We start from the raw sequence: 16,369 nt of genomic DNA, 5'->3' as shown, positions 1-16,369 counted from the left end.
ATGACTTTTATATTCACTAGAAAAACATGATGTTTAATTGGTTGGCTCTTTCTTACAGAAAAAGCTATACATTTGCAAGAGGAGCTCACAGCTGTTAATTCAAAAAATGAAAAACTCAATCATTATGCAAATCGTGTGAAAGAACTTGAGGTAATTGTTAACAGCCTATTTTTTTTTTGAAAGCGCTGTTCGACAATATGTGAAATTTTAGTTTTAGCCATACATAGTTTATCTTAAGTTATACTTTTGGTGTGTTTGGACTGTTTATTATACGACTGAGAAGGTGATGGCTGAACTTAAGTTAATTCAGTACTTCATTTCAATCTTAGTCTCCTACGGAAGCATGGAAAGAGGATATTCTTTGGGGCCTAGAGTTCTGCTTGAATCCTGTGGCTCCCTTACTGCATGTGTGCCTCCTGGCAAGTTCTGTGACCTCCGATTCCATTTCCGTAAACTTTAGGATATTGCCCACCTTCCATGGTTGTTGAGGGACTTGAGTGAGCTGATGTATGTGCGTAGCATATAGCAGATGGCCGGTACACATTAGTTTCTACCTCAGCCTCTTCTCCCTTCCCATCAGCAGCAGGTAAAATTCTTATTACATTGGGATCTTACAGATGAAAACAGAATGAGATGCCTTTTTCACATGCCACTGTTACTTTCTTTCTGTTCATTCATGTGTTTGCTAGCTGAAGCCCAAAACTGGAACTTCAGGTATTTAAATGTATACTCTGTATGTAAAAATTTTTTTTGTAGCTGTAATGACTTGAGAACTTTGTAGGTTTTTGTATACAAACATTATACTAAGAAAAGGCAAGCACCTTCCGTCATGTTTGTGATATCTCACCTTTTCATATTTAAGAATAAATATTGCTACAATCTGTGATTGCTGTGGGGCTCTTAGTTGCATCTGGAAAATGGAGTGATCATGAGAACCACTTACTTTGTAGGACAGGGTTCTACATAAGTAAAGTTGGATGAACTCCACCTGCTCCAACTCTAGGGCAAAAGATGACTTTCACTGTTGCAGTTAGGGGCTTGTTGTTGCGGAGAACCTGACTTCTGTCAAATGCCTAAGTACTTGGTGCCACCTGGCTTCAGGCAGCCTGCCAGCTCTGGCTTAAGCAGTACTGTTGTCACTGTTCAAATGTAAGTTTTACTTTGTCAATTCCAGCTTGATCTAGAGTCTGTCAAAGCCCAGTCGTTGGCAATAACAAAGCAAAACCACCTACTGAATGAAAAGATTAAAGAGATGGATGACTATTCACTGCTGAAAGAAGGGAAACTGGAGCTGCAGGCACAAAATAAAATGCTTAAACAACAACTGGAAGAGAGTAGAAAGGAAAACTTGCATCTCCTAAACCGTATGTCTTTTTACTTGATTTGCATGTTTTTATACTTCATATTCACTTAGTATTTTGAAACTGTGCTTTGTACCTGTAAGGGAGACTTCAATAGGGAAATTTTAATGAAATTAAGATTCTCGGTTTGAAGGTACTTCCTTTTTGCTTGCTATTGAATAATTATTAGTGTCACTAAGAAGAAATGTTTTTAAACTGTACAAATCTGCCTCTCTGGATGGTAGCAGATTCCCCTTGGGCTTTGCTGGTCGGGTTTGGCCAGTGGGGACACCCTCAAGCTCTGGGAAGGAGGGATGACTGAAGTTGTTAGTACCTCCCACGCGCCCCCCCCCCCCCAACTCCCGCCACCTCTGTGTGCAGTGGCCCTGAGCTGGCCCTGCACCTCTTAGCCAGGCAAGATGCCAGTGCTTGGGGCATAGCCTCTCCAGTTCTGAGAAATCCTCCCTCCCTGGCCATCTAGGTCCAAGGAGTGGTAAGAGCATGGCCCCTGTACTAGCCCAGGGAACCGCACCATCCTTTGTGCCTACCTTACATAAGTTGCCCTTTATTAGAGGGTCCCCACTGACCCCCGTGGGGCAACTCCATCTTCTCTCTGCCTGAACCCCGAGTACCGCTGACAGATGCACGGACTGAACCTTGGGGCAGTCATCAACAGGCTTTGATGGAGGGCTCCTTCTGTGCCTTCTGGCTGTGGTAGAGGGGAGAGGCCGGCTTTCAAGTTAAGTGGAGGATTGGAAAGAATTCTTTTACTTGGAGTAGGACTATGTGGAGTAGTAAAGTTTGCGTTTACATGCTTAAATTCTTTTGTTCTGAAATTTGTGAGTCAGGATTGCTTTTAGTCCATTTAATACAATTCGTGTAATAGTAATCACATGCATACAAAGAAAAGGGAGAACAGTTTAAAATCTCTTGAGCTGCTTTTGTTACCTGAAATAAGAGAACTTCACGTTGGTAATGACCAGGTTTTTTTTTACCGTTTTAGGCATAGCTCAGCCATCTCCTGAGCTGGTGATTTTTCAGAAAGAGTTAAAGAAAGCAGAAAATGTGATCGCATTTGAGCATAAGGAGTTCGAAGCCCACAAGCAAGCCCTGCACAAACAGCTGCAAATGGAAGTGAGTACGGCTCCTTGCTCGGCCCGCTGTTGGGCCAGGGGACGGGAAAACTTGGCATATGTCACACCAGCGTAAATCAGATTGATTTTAACATCAAAAATTACTCCCCAATATGCTGAGGGTATCCTTTCTCATCTGAGAAAATTCTCGAGTGATTGTGTGACTTTATATTGATAATAAGTAATAAAATCCTGAGGAAAGCAAACATACCTAAACACAAAATTATCCAAGTCCTGATGGTGCCCACTGTTTAAGTATCTCTTCATTCTCACCCTCAGCTTATAAATATTAACATTCTTTCTGATGTCTGCCTCATGCCCTGGAGTAGCTGTTCTTTGAGATAGTGAAGCAGGAGGTGGGAAACTTTTTGTGTGTTCTGTTGTTCTTTTCCAGGGACCCGTGCATTACGAGTGTAAAGCTGCTTAGAATTGGCAAACCAAAGAGAATAAGACCAAAAAGAGAATTGTTCATTTTGAATTGAGCTGCGATTCTTTTACGTTGATTTCTTTTCCTTCTCCAAATCTTTTCAGATTGAGCATTCTGCACTGCTGAAGGCCCAGATATTAGATTACGATGCCTCTGTAAAGAGGTTAACTATGCAGGTGGCCGATTTAAAATTGCAACTGAAGCAAACTCAGACAGGTCAGAGACCTTTTTAACCTGTTAGTGTGTGTGTGTAAAGCTTCTGATGTTGGTGGAAATGTAATGATTGTTACTCATTGAATTTTTAGTAGTTCTCACAGTAGGGGAAAAGCCATAGAGATGCGTCATCTTAGAAGTAAAACTCCCTATCAATTTCCGGAACACCAACTGGGTTATCAGCTAAAGTGACTTGCTTTCACAGGTGCCCCATGGCTTGGGAGAGCCTCATAATCCAAATAGGAAAGGTGTGGCGGTGACACAGAAGTGCCCAAATTCATCCTGGGCCTAGGCTTTTCTTTTATATTTGTTACCATGATAATAAGACCAATCGACTCTTCAGTGGTTACACGTTCTCCTTGACACATGAGTAAATACGCATATGGGAGACGCAGGGTGACCTAGCAAAAGAGCCTCGCCGCTGGAATCAGAAAACTGATTTTGTCTTCAGACCCCAATTTTGAAGTTAGTTGTTTGACCTTGGGCACATTTAACTTCCTTGGACCACAGTTTCCTCGTTTGTGATGGGGATAAGAGTACCTGCCATGGTGAATGAAGATGAAATGAGATGGGTCCTACACTCGGAATGGTTCCTGCTATCATTTTATTGCTTGTCCTCACTGTGCATGTATGATACCTGCCCCTTCCTTCTTCATAAGAAGTGTACTGAAGCTTAGATACCTTCTTTCACTGCTTTCAAGCCTAAAGGAAGTTTCTGTGTTTTTCCAGTTGATCTGGTTTCTCACACTTCCTAGTTCTGAGCCTTCCTCAGTTCCCATTTGCACTCTTCCCTCATCAGTCCTTGTCCCCTTCTGCACTGTTTTTTTATCTCTTTACTCATTTCTACTCTTTCCTGTTCCTCATTTGCTCTCAACAGTTCTGTTTGCCAAAGTGCCCACAGCTAAAATCATAGCAATCTTGTATTATGAAAAATAGCTTCATGAAGATGGAACTGTTTTGAACGCATGCATTGCCCACTGCAAGTATGTGTCCTGGAGGCATTGCAGGAGAACAGCGACTGCACAGACTGGCTTTGCATGGCCTGCTTTTGCGTTAGGAAATCCCAGCAGCTCAATGCCTTGCCAACTGTGACCCAGCCCCAGTCCCCCGTCTGTAATATGGGAGCAGTGGGAGTTGTTGGCCCTCAGCCTTGTTGTGACTGCAGGACCTCTTTCCCTTATCTGAAACCCGGGCCCTGCACTTGATTTTGCCACAGCCCTGGGAGTTCTGGGGCAGCATCCTACAAGGAAACATGTAGATTAACTCACAGTCAAATGTATGAATATCCATGTTGGGTAGAAGAATAAAAATTATATGTGGGTTTGTATCAGTTCAGGTCAATTTATCAACCAGATGAGTTCAGGTCTTGTTAGGCTTTGTGACCAAATAAATTATGAATAAATTTTCAGTTCTCAGAGCTTTTTGGATTTCAAGATTGTGTATAATGGATTGTGAAGTAGTATCATGGTTAAGAAAGAAGACCTATGATCTGTAGCAGCTACATAGGCGCTCTAAATAAATGTTAATAAGTATTCGCATCACTGTGGCTTCAGAAACTGTTTAATACGCAAGTTTGTCCTTATTACCTTGTTTCCTTTTTCAAAACAAATAATACTCTCAAGTATATCTCAGTTCTAGTCACTGCCTTTTATCTCCCCCTCGTTTCTCACACCATCTCTTTGTCACTTGCAGCCCTAGAGAATGAAGTGTACCGCAATCCAAAGCAGTCTCTGGTGCATCATTCTGTCACCGGTTTCGTGGTGCCTCCCAACAGTGACCAAAGTGGGGATTTCTTGAAAACTCCCCTCGAACAGGAAAAGCTGGTGGCAGGCACAATTACACCAATGGTTGTACATTATCCGGATGCAAGCATGGACAGTAGCTCGCCTGATTCAGACCTTGAGTTTGTAGCCAGTACCAAGGCAAGAATGAAGGAGCTGGAGCAAGAGGCCGAACGCTTGGAAAAAGCTTTCCAAGATTACCATCGAAGAGTGAGTCAGTACCCAGCCGCTGAAAGCCCATTAGCAGCCAAGAGCCGGTCACCCCTGCACTTGCTAGGAACTCTCAAGAGTATCAGTTCAAGTTCCTCCGAAAGGCGTATTTTTGCAGAGGACGGCGCCTTGTCCAAGCAGCATCGGGCGGACGACGTGACAGAAGCACTGACGGGCAGCTCGGCCTCACAGCCCTGCAGAGGCACTTGCAGACGCCTCTCCTCCACTCCCCTTGCCAAAGCTAAACGAAGCCTTGATGGCAAAATGCATCTGGAAGGTGAGCTTCTGCAGAAAGGGTTATAGGATGCTCTGGACTTGGATGGATCTAGTCCTCAGTAGCCCTCTTGTCTGAGTAGTGCTGCCCTCGACAGCAGGAAGGAGTGGGAAGTGCATGCGTAACTGGGTCTGGGAAAGCCCTAGCACGGGCACATGTGTCCTCTGCACGTCTGCCTGCCTGCTGGCAGCAGCGTCAATGTCAGGGCACAGGGTCGGTGTGGGAGGCAGTGGGACAGAGTGGCAAGTTCCACCACTGGGCTTGGCACATACAGGTGGTCAGAGAGTGACAGTGGTTTTTCCTTTACCGCTGATTAGTTTTCTGCATTTTATTGTTATCACTGCAGTTTCATGTAGGTGCTTGAATCGTTAATTCTGTGTATTGTTTATGCATCATACTCAGCTGTTTGCAAGGATAATAGTTTATTTTCAAAGTAATAGAACTCTAGAAACCACATTGCTTTTTTCTCTGTGTAATTTGTAATATTCTTGCCCTGGTTTCTTCTGCCCCTTAGGCGTGGGACAATCCACTGCTGTTGTCCCCAGCCCTAGTCCTGACAGAACGCCCCAGCTTTCACCTGCTGAATCTAGGCACAGCCTTTCCATCCATTCGCCACCCAGGTCTTTGGAGCAGATGGCCGGGTAAGTACCGTGTTCTGGTGGCTTCAGCCAAGTCTGGTTAACTACATAGGGGCTCGGCCTTGACTTGTTTGGCTTTTTAGCTGATACTAAAGACCGTGTGACAATATAGAATTTGTGATCAGATTATTAGATGATGTGTGACCTTTGAGAATCATCTGATTTACCGGGGAAAAATTGCTTTAGGCAAATAGGTCATTTCTAGTTGTTTGATAAACTTGCTATATGGAATATGTGCTATGGTATCGATAAACATCTTTATAGTTCCATGAATACACTTGGTTTATAAAGATAAAACAACTAACGTACAAAAATCTGCAAAAGCACATAAATTCAGTTGATTTTTAAACTTGAAACAGTTTCACACATCACTAAAAAGTCATTTTAAAGGATATGTTGGTGTTTAAGTACAAACAAACAAAATTCTAATTTGTCTATTGAAATGAACTTTAAGGTGGTGGGGCTCCGAGGATATGGCTGCTGAAGCAGCATGGAGTAGATGTGTTTAGAAGCTGGGCAGCGGGTTTTCCAGGCTGGGATGTGAGTCACATACGGGCCCCTGCCTGTGCCTGGTCCCTGGTTCCACAGCAGGAGATTCTGTTCCTTAGTTCTGGGCTCCAGCCTGGGTATCTGCGTGTTAATTCAGGTCTACTGTACGGAGTTGAAAACTGCTACGTGTGCCTGTCATGGTCCTGAAGCATGTAAATTTGTTTTTTAAATATCACTCTTGTGGTAAAGCCAAGAGGAGAGACGAGACCACACGCTGAGTTGGGGCACTTCCATGCCTGTGGGCTTATGGCATTGCATCTTCAGCTGGCTCCTACCAATGGGGTGGAGAATTTGTTTTCTTCAATAGGTCTTGTGGTTCTTGACAAAAGAAACTCCTGGGAACGCCATCACAGTGCAACATCATTCTTTGCTGACGATGGTAGTGCCTACCGCACAGCATGAGCTGGTTGTGAGGGCTGCCTGAGCTAACGTGTGGTAATTGCTTACAGTGATGCCTGGTGCAGGTAGCTCTCGTTCTCAGTGGGAACAATTAATTTTCTAAAGCATTTTCTCGAGTCACAAAAGGCTTTTCATCATCCTATGCTCCTGGGTTTTACATTGTTAAAGCTTCATATTCATGGATTTTATTCTTCCAATCCAGTCTTTGTCAAAGACCAACTGAACTTCAAGACAAAACTGAATCTTCAAATCCAGACAAGCTACCTTTTAAGGATAGTAAGGAATCTGAATCATCTTTTCAATGTAAGTTCAAATATAAGTACCAGTTTTTATCAGTTGAAAATGTAGAAAGCTTAGTTTTGGTGAAACATATCCATTGCTCTGAAAAGCAAAGCAGTTACAAATTAGGACATTTGTATTTTGTGATAAAACCATAAATATAGATCGGTTGCCTCGTATTTATATCACAAAGATTTTCAGGGGTGCGTTTGAGTTCCATTTGTAAAAAACTTCAGGAGAACCAATAATTTCAAAGTTGGAGCTAATCCCACAAGTGAACCCTTAACTTACCAAGTTTGGGATTGCCCCGATTTAAAATAAGTGATTTTTTTTAGTTTGTTTTTTTGTTCTTTTTTATGGGATATGAAGATGCTGAGTTATTTTTCTTTAATTTATACAGATTCCGTCCACTGCCACAGATTTAGAAAACCCATTCTTAGTGAAAGAATACAGGTGAAAGTGTATTAGCTTCATTGTCCAGCGACTGGTGTCCCAGCTCTGGCCTTGCCTTAGCTTGCTCCACCTGGGAGCCTCCTGTTTAAGTGTAATGTAAAATTGTGTAGAGTCCACCATATCTGAGGGTCTTCCCAGCTGGGGAAGTCTTTATGTTTGTATATAACCTATCGTTTAGCCTTAAGCTTCATCGCCAAATCTGAAAGTCTATTTTGAACAGTTAAATGAGAGGGCTTTATCAGATTTGCAAATTCTTTGTAACTTTAACCATTTTCTTAACAACTTCCTTGATATGTGAATAGAATTCAAATGATTATCAGCAAGCCAGGTGAATTCTTCTTTGTCACTTCCTGTTGAGTTACAAATCTAATTTTGTAAACAAATGTAATTCTTTAAAGTGTAAGGACACTTTGAGAAGTGAATATACACCATCAGGCGGTTACCCTGAGAATGTCTTACTTAGAATTCTGTAAGGACAGACTGCCCGGTGGCTGTGGCCCAAACTTGAGTGCTCTGCAATGAGCTACCCCACACTGCGCTGTGCTCCCTTCTCTCGCTGTTGTTAGAAAGGACTTATCGGACACTGGTTTGCACCTTGTGTAGTTGCAGGGGACGTGCCAAAGCAGTTTGAAGAGGATGGCGTCCGTCCTGCTGGCGACATGCCCCATTTGGATGCTGCCGCAACCTCTCCCGCCAGGCCTGTCTCCTACCACTACCCAAGTAAGTTTTCCTTTGTTTTAACTAACAGGTAGCGTGACTGCATACTGAACGCCAGTCTGTGTCCTGTAAATTACTTCACATATTGTTGAAGGACTTTTTGTAAGCATGAATTATTCAAAGTCTTGGGGTTGAGGTGTTATCATTATTAATGACATTTCTGAAGTAACTCAATTTGAACTTGTAAAGACAGTGCTGAGGAGAAAATTGAAGGAAAGGCTTCTACTTTAGTCTTCCTGGGCAAATTGCTTTTAAATTTTTTTCTTTACTTGTCTAAAGTCTGACAGAGCGGTTAGCTTTTTTGCTTAAGACACTTCTGCAAAAACCATTCCATAAGAGCCTTACCATCTTGGGAAATCATAGTGGGAAATTAAAAGAATCGTTAATACCCGTTATACATCTTTAATGTGATTGTAATATTTTACTATTATTTCTTTTCCTATCTTTTGTAACCTTCATTGCCAAATCTGAAAGTGTATTTCCAATAGTTCAGGGAGAGGGCTTAGTCATATTTGCAGATTCTTTGTAACTAACAACTGTTAACCCTGGTGGTTGAGTGAACATGGTGTAGAAAGAGCATGATTAAAGGGACAGGAATAATAACTTTAGGTGTGAAGCTGGTGCTGTGAGATTTCCATGTGTTGATAGCAGGGAACCTGTCAGAAACATGGATGTGACGCTGGGGGAGAGATCAGACTCGAGAAAAAGATGTGGGAACCATGGGGGCACAGGCGATAGCTAAAACCCCAGGAAAGGATCAGCCTGGAGGAAGTGGGGAATGACAGCAAGGTGGCTGGGGGCCTGTGTGTGCTGGTTTTGTACTGTTCTGGGCAGGAAAGACTCAGGCCCCTTTGTGGGAGTCAGAGGAGGAGTTATAAAACTGCCTTGTGGATAAAGAGGGGCTAATGGTTAAGTCAGGGCAGAGATGCAGGGCTTGCCTTGGGAAGGATGAAGGAGGGTGGGGGAGGGTGAAGAGGGTGAGAAAATGTGATGGGAGGGGAGGCGCTTGAAGTCGTTCATGGTAAGGGTGACTTGTATTCATCTCAGTAACGGAAAGGGTGGATGCGGTGCTAGGAGTGGGACTGGGGGCTGCAAGATCAGGAAGATGGACCAGCAGGTCAGAGTCCTCTGAGAATCAAGCAGTCTCCCCGAGTCTCAGCAGGGGCTCCTGTTTAAAAGACTGATGTGGGAAGTTACTCATTCTTTATTTCCTTATCCTTTAGGTGTAGATCAGAAACAAATTGAACAGAGAGAAGAAGAAAGCATATGGGAGCAGCAAGTGAAAGAACAAAGGCAGAAAGAAGAAAGAAGGCAGAGTGAACAAGAAGCTTCAGAAAGGGAACGAGAGCTAGAAAAACTGGATCAAGAAAGGGTAATAATACTAAGGACAGCTGAAGTCTCCGTGCTAGTTTCTCCATGGTGTACCTTCAGAAAGTACCTTACTCTCAGGGCCGTGAGTCCTCAGTGTGTCCCGGAGTCATAGCAGTGGTAGGTAACTTAAAAAGCCTGCCGCAGGCATCCTGTCCTCTGCTTTGCCTCAGTACCACAAAGGGCTGCGTGCACACACATTAGGAGTTCCTTGCAAAGGGAAGCGTTTGCCAGCCCGTTGACGCCTTCTCATCTGGCCCTGAACACATGCCTGTGACGGAGGTAGACCATGCTTTGTAAATGGGCTTTACAGGTCAGCTAGCTGGTACTCGGACTAGCAGAACCCAGGGGAGGTGACTGCCAGTCCGCCATGCCTTCCACAGGCTCCCCTGTCCTCTTTCCCGATTATCTTTGGCCTTCTGTGTCCTGATTCTGGTTCCAGATAGATACATTACTCACTCCGGCCACTTCACACGCCTCCTGAATCTTACATAAAATAATCTTCCGTATGGCTGTTCCTTGAACTCCCAGGTAATTTGGTCTAAAGCACAGGACACTTTAGGCAAATTAATCCGTTCCTTCATTGACAGGACATGCTTGTCCCCCACCATGATGGTAGCAATGACATCAATGAAAAAGAAAATGAGATCGTTTTCTGGCATGCAGATTTTACGTAAAGGATCAGAATTACAGTGCTATGCGTTTTTAAAATGTTTTTGTGTATTTTCTGTTTTGGTTCTCATCTATTTGACAGCAGATTATTGAAGAGTCATTGAAGATTGAAATGGAGAACGAATTAGAAATAAGTATTCAAGAAATGAAAGACAAATCTGTTTGTGCTGAAAATCCGTTAGAGAAATACATGAAAATCATCCAGGAGGATCAGGACCAGGAGACGGCAGATAAGGTGAGGTGATGCTTTGGACAGGTTGTCGGGGTGGGGGAGGAACAAGGGCTTCTGTGATTTATTAGAAAACATTGGGCTAGGAGTCTGCCTTCTCCATTGGAGACAAAAAATTAACAGCAGACAAAATCCAAAGTTCAAATGGAGACTCGACTCTTTTAAGGATATTACTCTCTTGACAAAATGTCATCACTTTTGCTTGGGTAAAAGATTGACCAGATTTTGATTTGTCAAAGTTTATAAAAGTTGAGATGCCTCTTATTATTTTTAGAACAAGAAAGAATATAAGGAAAGCCCTATCAGTGAATAATGAATGCATGGTACTGTCTGAGACATCGATATTCTTCTATATAAGCCTGAAGTACTAGGGGTATTGAGAATGCGTACTGGATAGTTTGATGTGCTTGCTGAATTTTATGCCTGAGAGTCACCTCTTTTTTGGACTCTTAAGTTACATATATATTTCCCAATTATTCTTTTCCCCCCGTCTTTGTATCAGAGCTCAAAAAAGGTTGTCAGAGAAGGTTCACAAGTGGACACACTGCCATCTAGTGACAAAGACGAAAGGTATGGTTTCCCCAACATTGTGTTCTTGGCAAACCATTTTTATATTGCTGGCTTTGTTGGCCAAGGGAAATGTTCAGATATTGGAGTTTGCCTGTAAGAAATAATTGAATCAGTCAAAATTAATGACTTAAAAAAAATCTATTGCAGTTTTTAAGTTGTGAAATTGCTACTGGTTCAAATTGTAAGTGAGGGCAGAAGCCCCAAGGGGAAGGAATGAGAATATTATAAAGGTCTCTGAATAAACTTGACAAGAATTTAACAAAGTTTTAAAATTTTTGTCTTTCTTTAATTTAGTTGCACAGGATTTTCTCCGGAAGAAGCAGATGACTTTTGGTAACCATGTGTGCTGTGCAGCTTCTTGCTTATATAACTAAAGGCCTATGAGTTGTCTGTAATAAGACAAAATTCTCAATAAAAATTGTATATTTAATCCAGTGTGTTTTTGTCGTAATTTTGGTACTCTAGCATATAAACCAAAAACAATCTAGTCCAATGATACCTCTTCAGAACTACTCATTCTTAAGCTTTCATTGCACTAGAATGAACTACTATATTTTTTCCCCATTTTTATGTTAAGTGATATTTCTTTGAAAACTTATTGGTCAAATTCCAGGCCTGCATTTTGGAAGTTTCATCTGCATTCCTTCCTCTCCAAAGGTAGGCTACCACCTTTCAAACAGGAGGCCGTCTTCCCCAACGCTATTCTTCTGATTTGTCTCTGAAAAGAAAGACGTAGGTTTTTCCATTCTAGGCTTTAGAAGTAGTACAGTGTCACCACTGGTCATTACTTTTGACATTTTTTTTCTTGAGCATGGACACAAACCCTTAGATGGTGGTAAGAAGAGAAGGTAACATTTACTGAGTACTTACTTTGTGCCAGGTACACTTTTAAACCTGTACGTGTATTAAATCACTTATTGCTCATACCAGCCATAGGAAGTATAGGTACTATGACTACATTTTACAGATTAGGAAACGCAGGGCACAGAGAGGTTAGTGACGTGACCAAGGTCTTGTGATTGTCACGTTCTGGAGCCAGGGTGCATACACAGGTGTCGAGACTAGTATTGCCTCTAACCTGGAGCCGCTCCGGTAGAAGACATCCCCAGACTTATAATAGGTCACCCATTGGATGGCCCTCTCCAGAATGACTTTTAGAAACTACACATCAACCAAATCAGGGTAACTGCACTCAAATGCAGCACCAGCATAACTTCCACAAAGGTAAGAGGAGACCCGTTTGTTCTGGCTCCCCTTTCTCCATCTTCGTACCCCTGCAGCTCTCAGTCCAACATCTTGGGAAAGTTCTTTAACGACACTGCCAGTATAGTCACCAAAAAGCACGCACACAACTGCTCTGATGGTGAACAACCATATGATTGCCCGGACTGAGGGGTTTCCTGGGACATGAGACATTCAGGGCTAACCGATGGTCACCCAGCTCCTAGCGCAGGAAGGATTCGTCTGGTCTGTCCAGTAAAATCCTGGAGCACATCATTTTCCTCTACTAATACAAACTGGCCAGTGATACTTGTTTGGATTGAGTTCTGTAACAAAGTGGTACGGCTTTTTAGTGTCTATTCTTCCTTGGGCTTCCAAGGAACTTTTCATTGACGTATACCTTTGAAAGAAATAAGTTGTCCAGGCGCTATTCATTGTCACAGCATATCAAACATTGAGTCCGAGTGCCAAGAATCTGGCATCTTCTCTTTCAACAGCACCTCAGATAACTTTTCTTCCAGATTTATTGAGCTATAATTGACATACAACATTGTGTGAGTTTAAGGTGTCGATTTGAGACATACCGCAAAATGATTACTACTGTAGCATTCGCTAACACCTGTATCACGTCACATTTGTGGTGAGAACATTTACGATTTAGCAACTTTCAGATGTGCAATACAGTCTCAGAACTATAATCACTATGCCACATGTTAGATCTCCCAGACTTACTCATATCTTGACTGGAAGTCTGTGCTCTTTGACCACATCTGTCCCCCATTACCCAGCCTCTGGTAACCCCCATTTTAGTCTCTCTTGTCTGTGAGTTATTTTAAGATTCTGCATATAAGTGAGGTCATACAGTATTTGTCTTTGACTTAGCTCACCTAGCATAATGTCACGGTCCAGCTATGTTGTTGCAAATGGCAGGACGACCTTTTTTCTCATGGCTGAATGGTATTCCTGTGTGTGTGTGTGTGTGTATAACATCTTTATCCACTCATCCTTTGCTAGACACTTAGGTTGTTTCTGTATGTTGGTTATTGTGACTAATGCTGCAGTAAACATGGGGGTGCAGATATCTTTGAAATCCTGATTTCATTTCCTTTGGATAAATACCCAGAAGTGGGATTGCTGGATCATATGGTAGTTCTATTTTTAATTTTTTGAGGAACCTCCGTACTGTTTTCCATAGTGGCTGTACCAATTTACATTCTCACCAACTGTGCACAAGGGTTTCCTTCTCTCCACGTCCTCGCCAACACTTGATGTCTCTCGTCTTTTTGATGATAAACATTCTGACAGGTGTGAGGTGATACCTCATTGTGGTTTTGATTTGCATTTCCCTGATTAGTGATGTTGAACACCTTTTTCATGTACCTGTTGGTCATTTGTATATTGTCTTAGAAAAACGTCTGTTCAGTTCTGCCCATTCTTTAGTGGATTATTTTTTGTTGTTGTTTTTTGGGGGGGTGAACAGGACTTTATTGGGGAACCCTGCGTCCTTCCAGGACTTTTTCCAAGTCAAGTTGTCCTTTCAGTTTTAGTTGTGGAGGGCACAGCTCAGCCCCAGGTCCAGTTGCCGTTGCTAGTTGCAGGGGGCGCAGCCCACCATCCCCTGCGGGAGTCAAACCGGCAACCTTATGGTTGAGAGGATGTGCTCCAACTGAGCCATCCGGGAGCTCAGCGGCAGCTCAGCTCAAGGTGCCGTGTTCAATCTTAGTTGCAGGGGGCAGAGCCCACCATTCCTTGCGGGAGTCGAAGAGTCGAACTAGCAACCCTATAGTCGAGAGCCTGTGCTCCAACTAGCTGAACCATCTGGCACTGGCCAGTGTGGGAATCGATCCTGCAACCTTCGGCGTTAGGCGCACAGAGCTCCAACTGCCTGAGCCACCTGGCCGACCCTGATTGTTTGTTTGTTTGTTTGTTTTTTTGCTATTGAGCTGTATGACTTCTTTATATGTTTTGGATATTAACCCTTTATCAGATATATGCTTTGCAAATATTTTCTCCCATTCCATAGGTTGCTTTTTCATTTTGTTGATGGTTTTCTTTGCTGTGTAGAAACTTTTTAAAAAGTTTGATGTAGTCCAACTCACTGGTTTTTGCTTTTGTTACATTTGCTTTTGGTGTAAAATCCAAGACATTGCCAAGACCAGTGTCAAGGAGATTACTGCCTATGTTTTCCTACAGGACTTTTACTGTTTCAGGTCTTATGTTTAAGTCTTCAATCCATTTGGAGTTGATTTTTATGTATGGTGTAGGATCAGGGTCCATTTAATATTTTACACGTGCCTATCCAATTTTCCCAACACAATTTATTGAAGAGACTGTCCTTTTCCTATTGTATATTCTTGGCTTCTTTGTCATAAATTAATTGACCATATATGCACGGGTTTATCTCTGGGCTCTCTATTTTGTTCTCTTGATCTGTGTGTCTGCTTTTATGCCAACACTATACTTTCGATGCATCTTTTTGGGAACTCGCTGGGCTTCTTGGATCTGGATGTCTGTTTCTTTCCCCATGTTATGGAAATTTTCAGCCATTATTTCTTTGTATGAACTTTCTGCCTTTTTCTCCTTCATGGACCTCTATAATATACATATGAAAAAAATGAAAAAGAGTGACGATAAGGGACTTAGGGGACACCATCAAGTGAACCAACTGGTGTCCCATAAGTCCCTTAAGTTATCATCACTCTTTTTCGTTCTTTTTTTCGTTTTCTCCTCTGACTGGATGAATTCCACTGGACTGTGTTTAACTTTGCTTATCCTTTCTTCCCCTTAATCTAGTCTTTTGTTGAACCCTCTCAATAGAATTTTTCAGTTCAGTTATTCTTCAGCTTTGTGATTTCTGTTTTATACTTTTTAATCTTTTCTCTTTGTTAAACTATTTTCATGCATTATTCTCCTGACCTCGGTGAACACCTGTAGGACCGTTATTTTGAACTCTGAGATAAGTCACTTACTTCCATGTATTTCTGGAGTTTTATCTTACTTGGAACATATTCCATTGTTTCTTTGTTTTGACTCTCTGCTTTGGGTTCTGGGTATTAGCTAAAACAACCACCTCTCACAGTCTTAACAGAGTGGTATCGTGGAGGAAATGAACCTGTCACCTCAGCCCAAGCTCTTGGTTGTTGCCTTTCAAACCTTTGTGATTGTCCAAGCTTCCTTCTTTGTTCTTGGTGCTGCCCCATAGTTGAAGATTTGTCCAGACTGGCCAGTGTCTCAATGGGGAGAGTCAGTCCGCACCTAGATGTAGTTTGATTGGAAGCTGGACTCTCAGACAACAACTGGGAAAGTATGTACAGTAGTCCCCCTTTATCCAATGTGTCTGAGATTGTTACCCATCGTCAACCATGGCCTGAAAATACTGAATGGGAAATTCCAGAAATAAACAATTTATTAGTTTTAAATTGCACACTGTTCTGAGTGTCGTGATAAAAATCTCACGCCACCCCGCCCAGGAGATGAATCATCCCTTTGTCCAGTGTATCCATGCAATATGCACTACCTGCTGGTTAGTCACTTAGTAACCGTCTCAGTTATCAGATCGGCTGTGATGGTATCAGTGCTTGTATTCAAGTAACACTTATTTTACTTAATGGCCCTGAAGCCATTTGTATAACTTTTATTCCAGTATATTGTTATAATTGTTCTATTTTATTATTACTGTTGGTAATCTCTTACTGTGCCTCATTTATAAACATCATAGCTATGTATGTATAGAAAAAAGTATAGGGTTCAGTACTATCTACGGTTTCCAGCATCCACTGAGGGTCTTGGAGTGTATCACCCACACAGACGTGTAGACTAATGTAGTTAGGCCCCTTCCTGGGATACATGGGAAGACGGGCGTTTTTGTCTACTCGCTCTGCACTTGGCCTGGGTGT

General features: G+C 42.4%; 1 protein-coding gene across 4 annotated transcripts in view; it reads left to right on the top strand.

Moving 5' to 3' along the window:
- OFD1 (OFD1 centriole and centriolar satellite protein) overlaps nt 1-11,653 on the top strand; it is a 35,184-nt gene extending 23,531 nt beyond the window's left edge. For 3 of the 4 annotated variants that reach the window (XM_033110666.1, XM_033110674.1, XM_033110695.1), the window contains 12 exons: nt 59-150; nt 1,175-1,364; nt 2,344-2,474; nt 3,005-3,116; nt 4,806-5,381; nt 5,893-6,019; nt 7,167-7,267; nt 8,300-8,416; nt 9,637-9,785; nt 10,536-10,688; nt 11,185-11,252; nt 11,547-11,653. In XM_033110666.1, the coding sequence (XP_032966557.1) occupies nt 59-150; nt 1,175-1,364; nt 2,344-2,474; nt 3,005-3,116; nt 4,806-5,381; nt 5,893-6,019; nt 7,167-7,267; nt 8,300-8,416; nt 9,637-9,785; nt 10,536-10,688; nt 11,185-11,252; nt 11,547-11,589 (1,859 nt within the window). In that variant the 3' untranslated portion in view covers nt 11,590-11,653. The remainder of the gene's footprint in view (nt 1-58; nt 151-1,174; nt 1,365-2,343; nt 2,475-3,004; nt 3,117-4,805; nt 5,382-5,892; nt 6,020-7,166; nt 7,268-8,299; nt 8,417-9,636; nt 9,786-10,535; nt 10,689-11,184; nt 11,253-11,546) is intronic. The other variant, XM_033110684.1, reaches the window with a different exon arrangement.
- Nucleotides 11,654-16,369: the final 4,716 nt, after the last annotated feature.

This window comes from Rhinolophus ferrumequinum, chromosome X (genome assembly GCF_004115265.2).
Source record: "Rhinolophus ferrumequinum isolate MPI-CBG mRhiFer1 chromosome X, mRhiFer1_v1.p, whole genome shotgun sequence".
NCBI classification, from domain to species: Eukaryota; Metazoa; Chordata; class Mammalia; order Chiroptera; family Rhinolophidae; genus Rhinolophus; species Rhinolophus ferrumequinum.
This window is presented reverse-complemented; position numbering and strand designations above follow the sequence as displayed.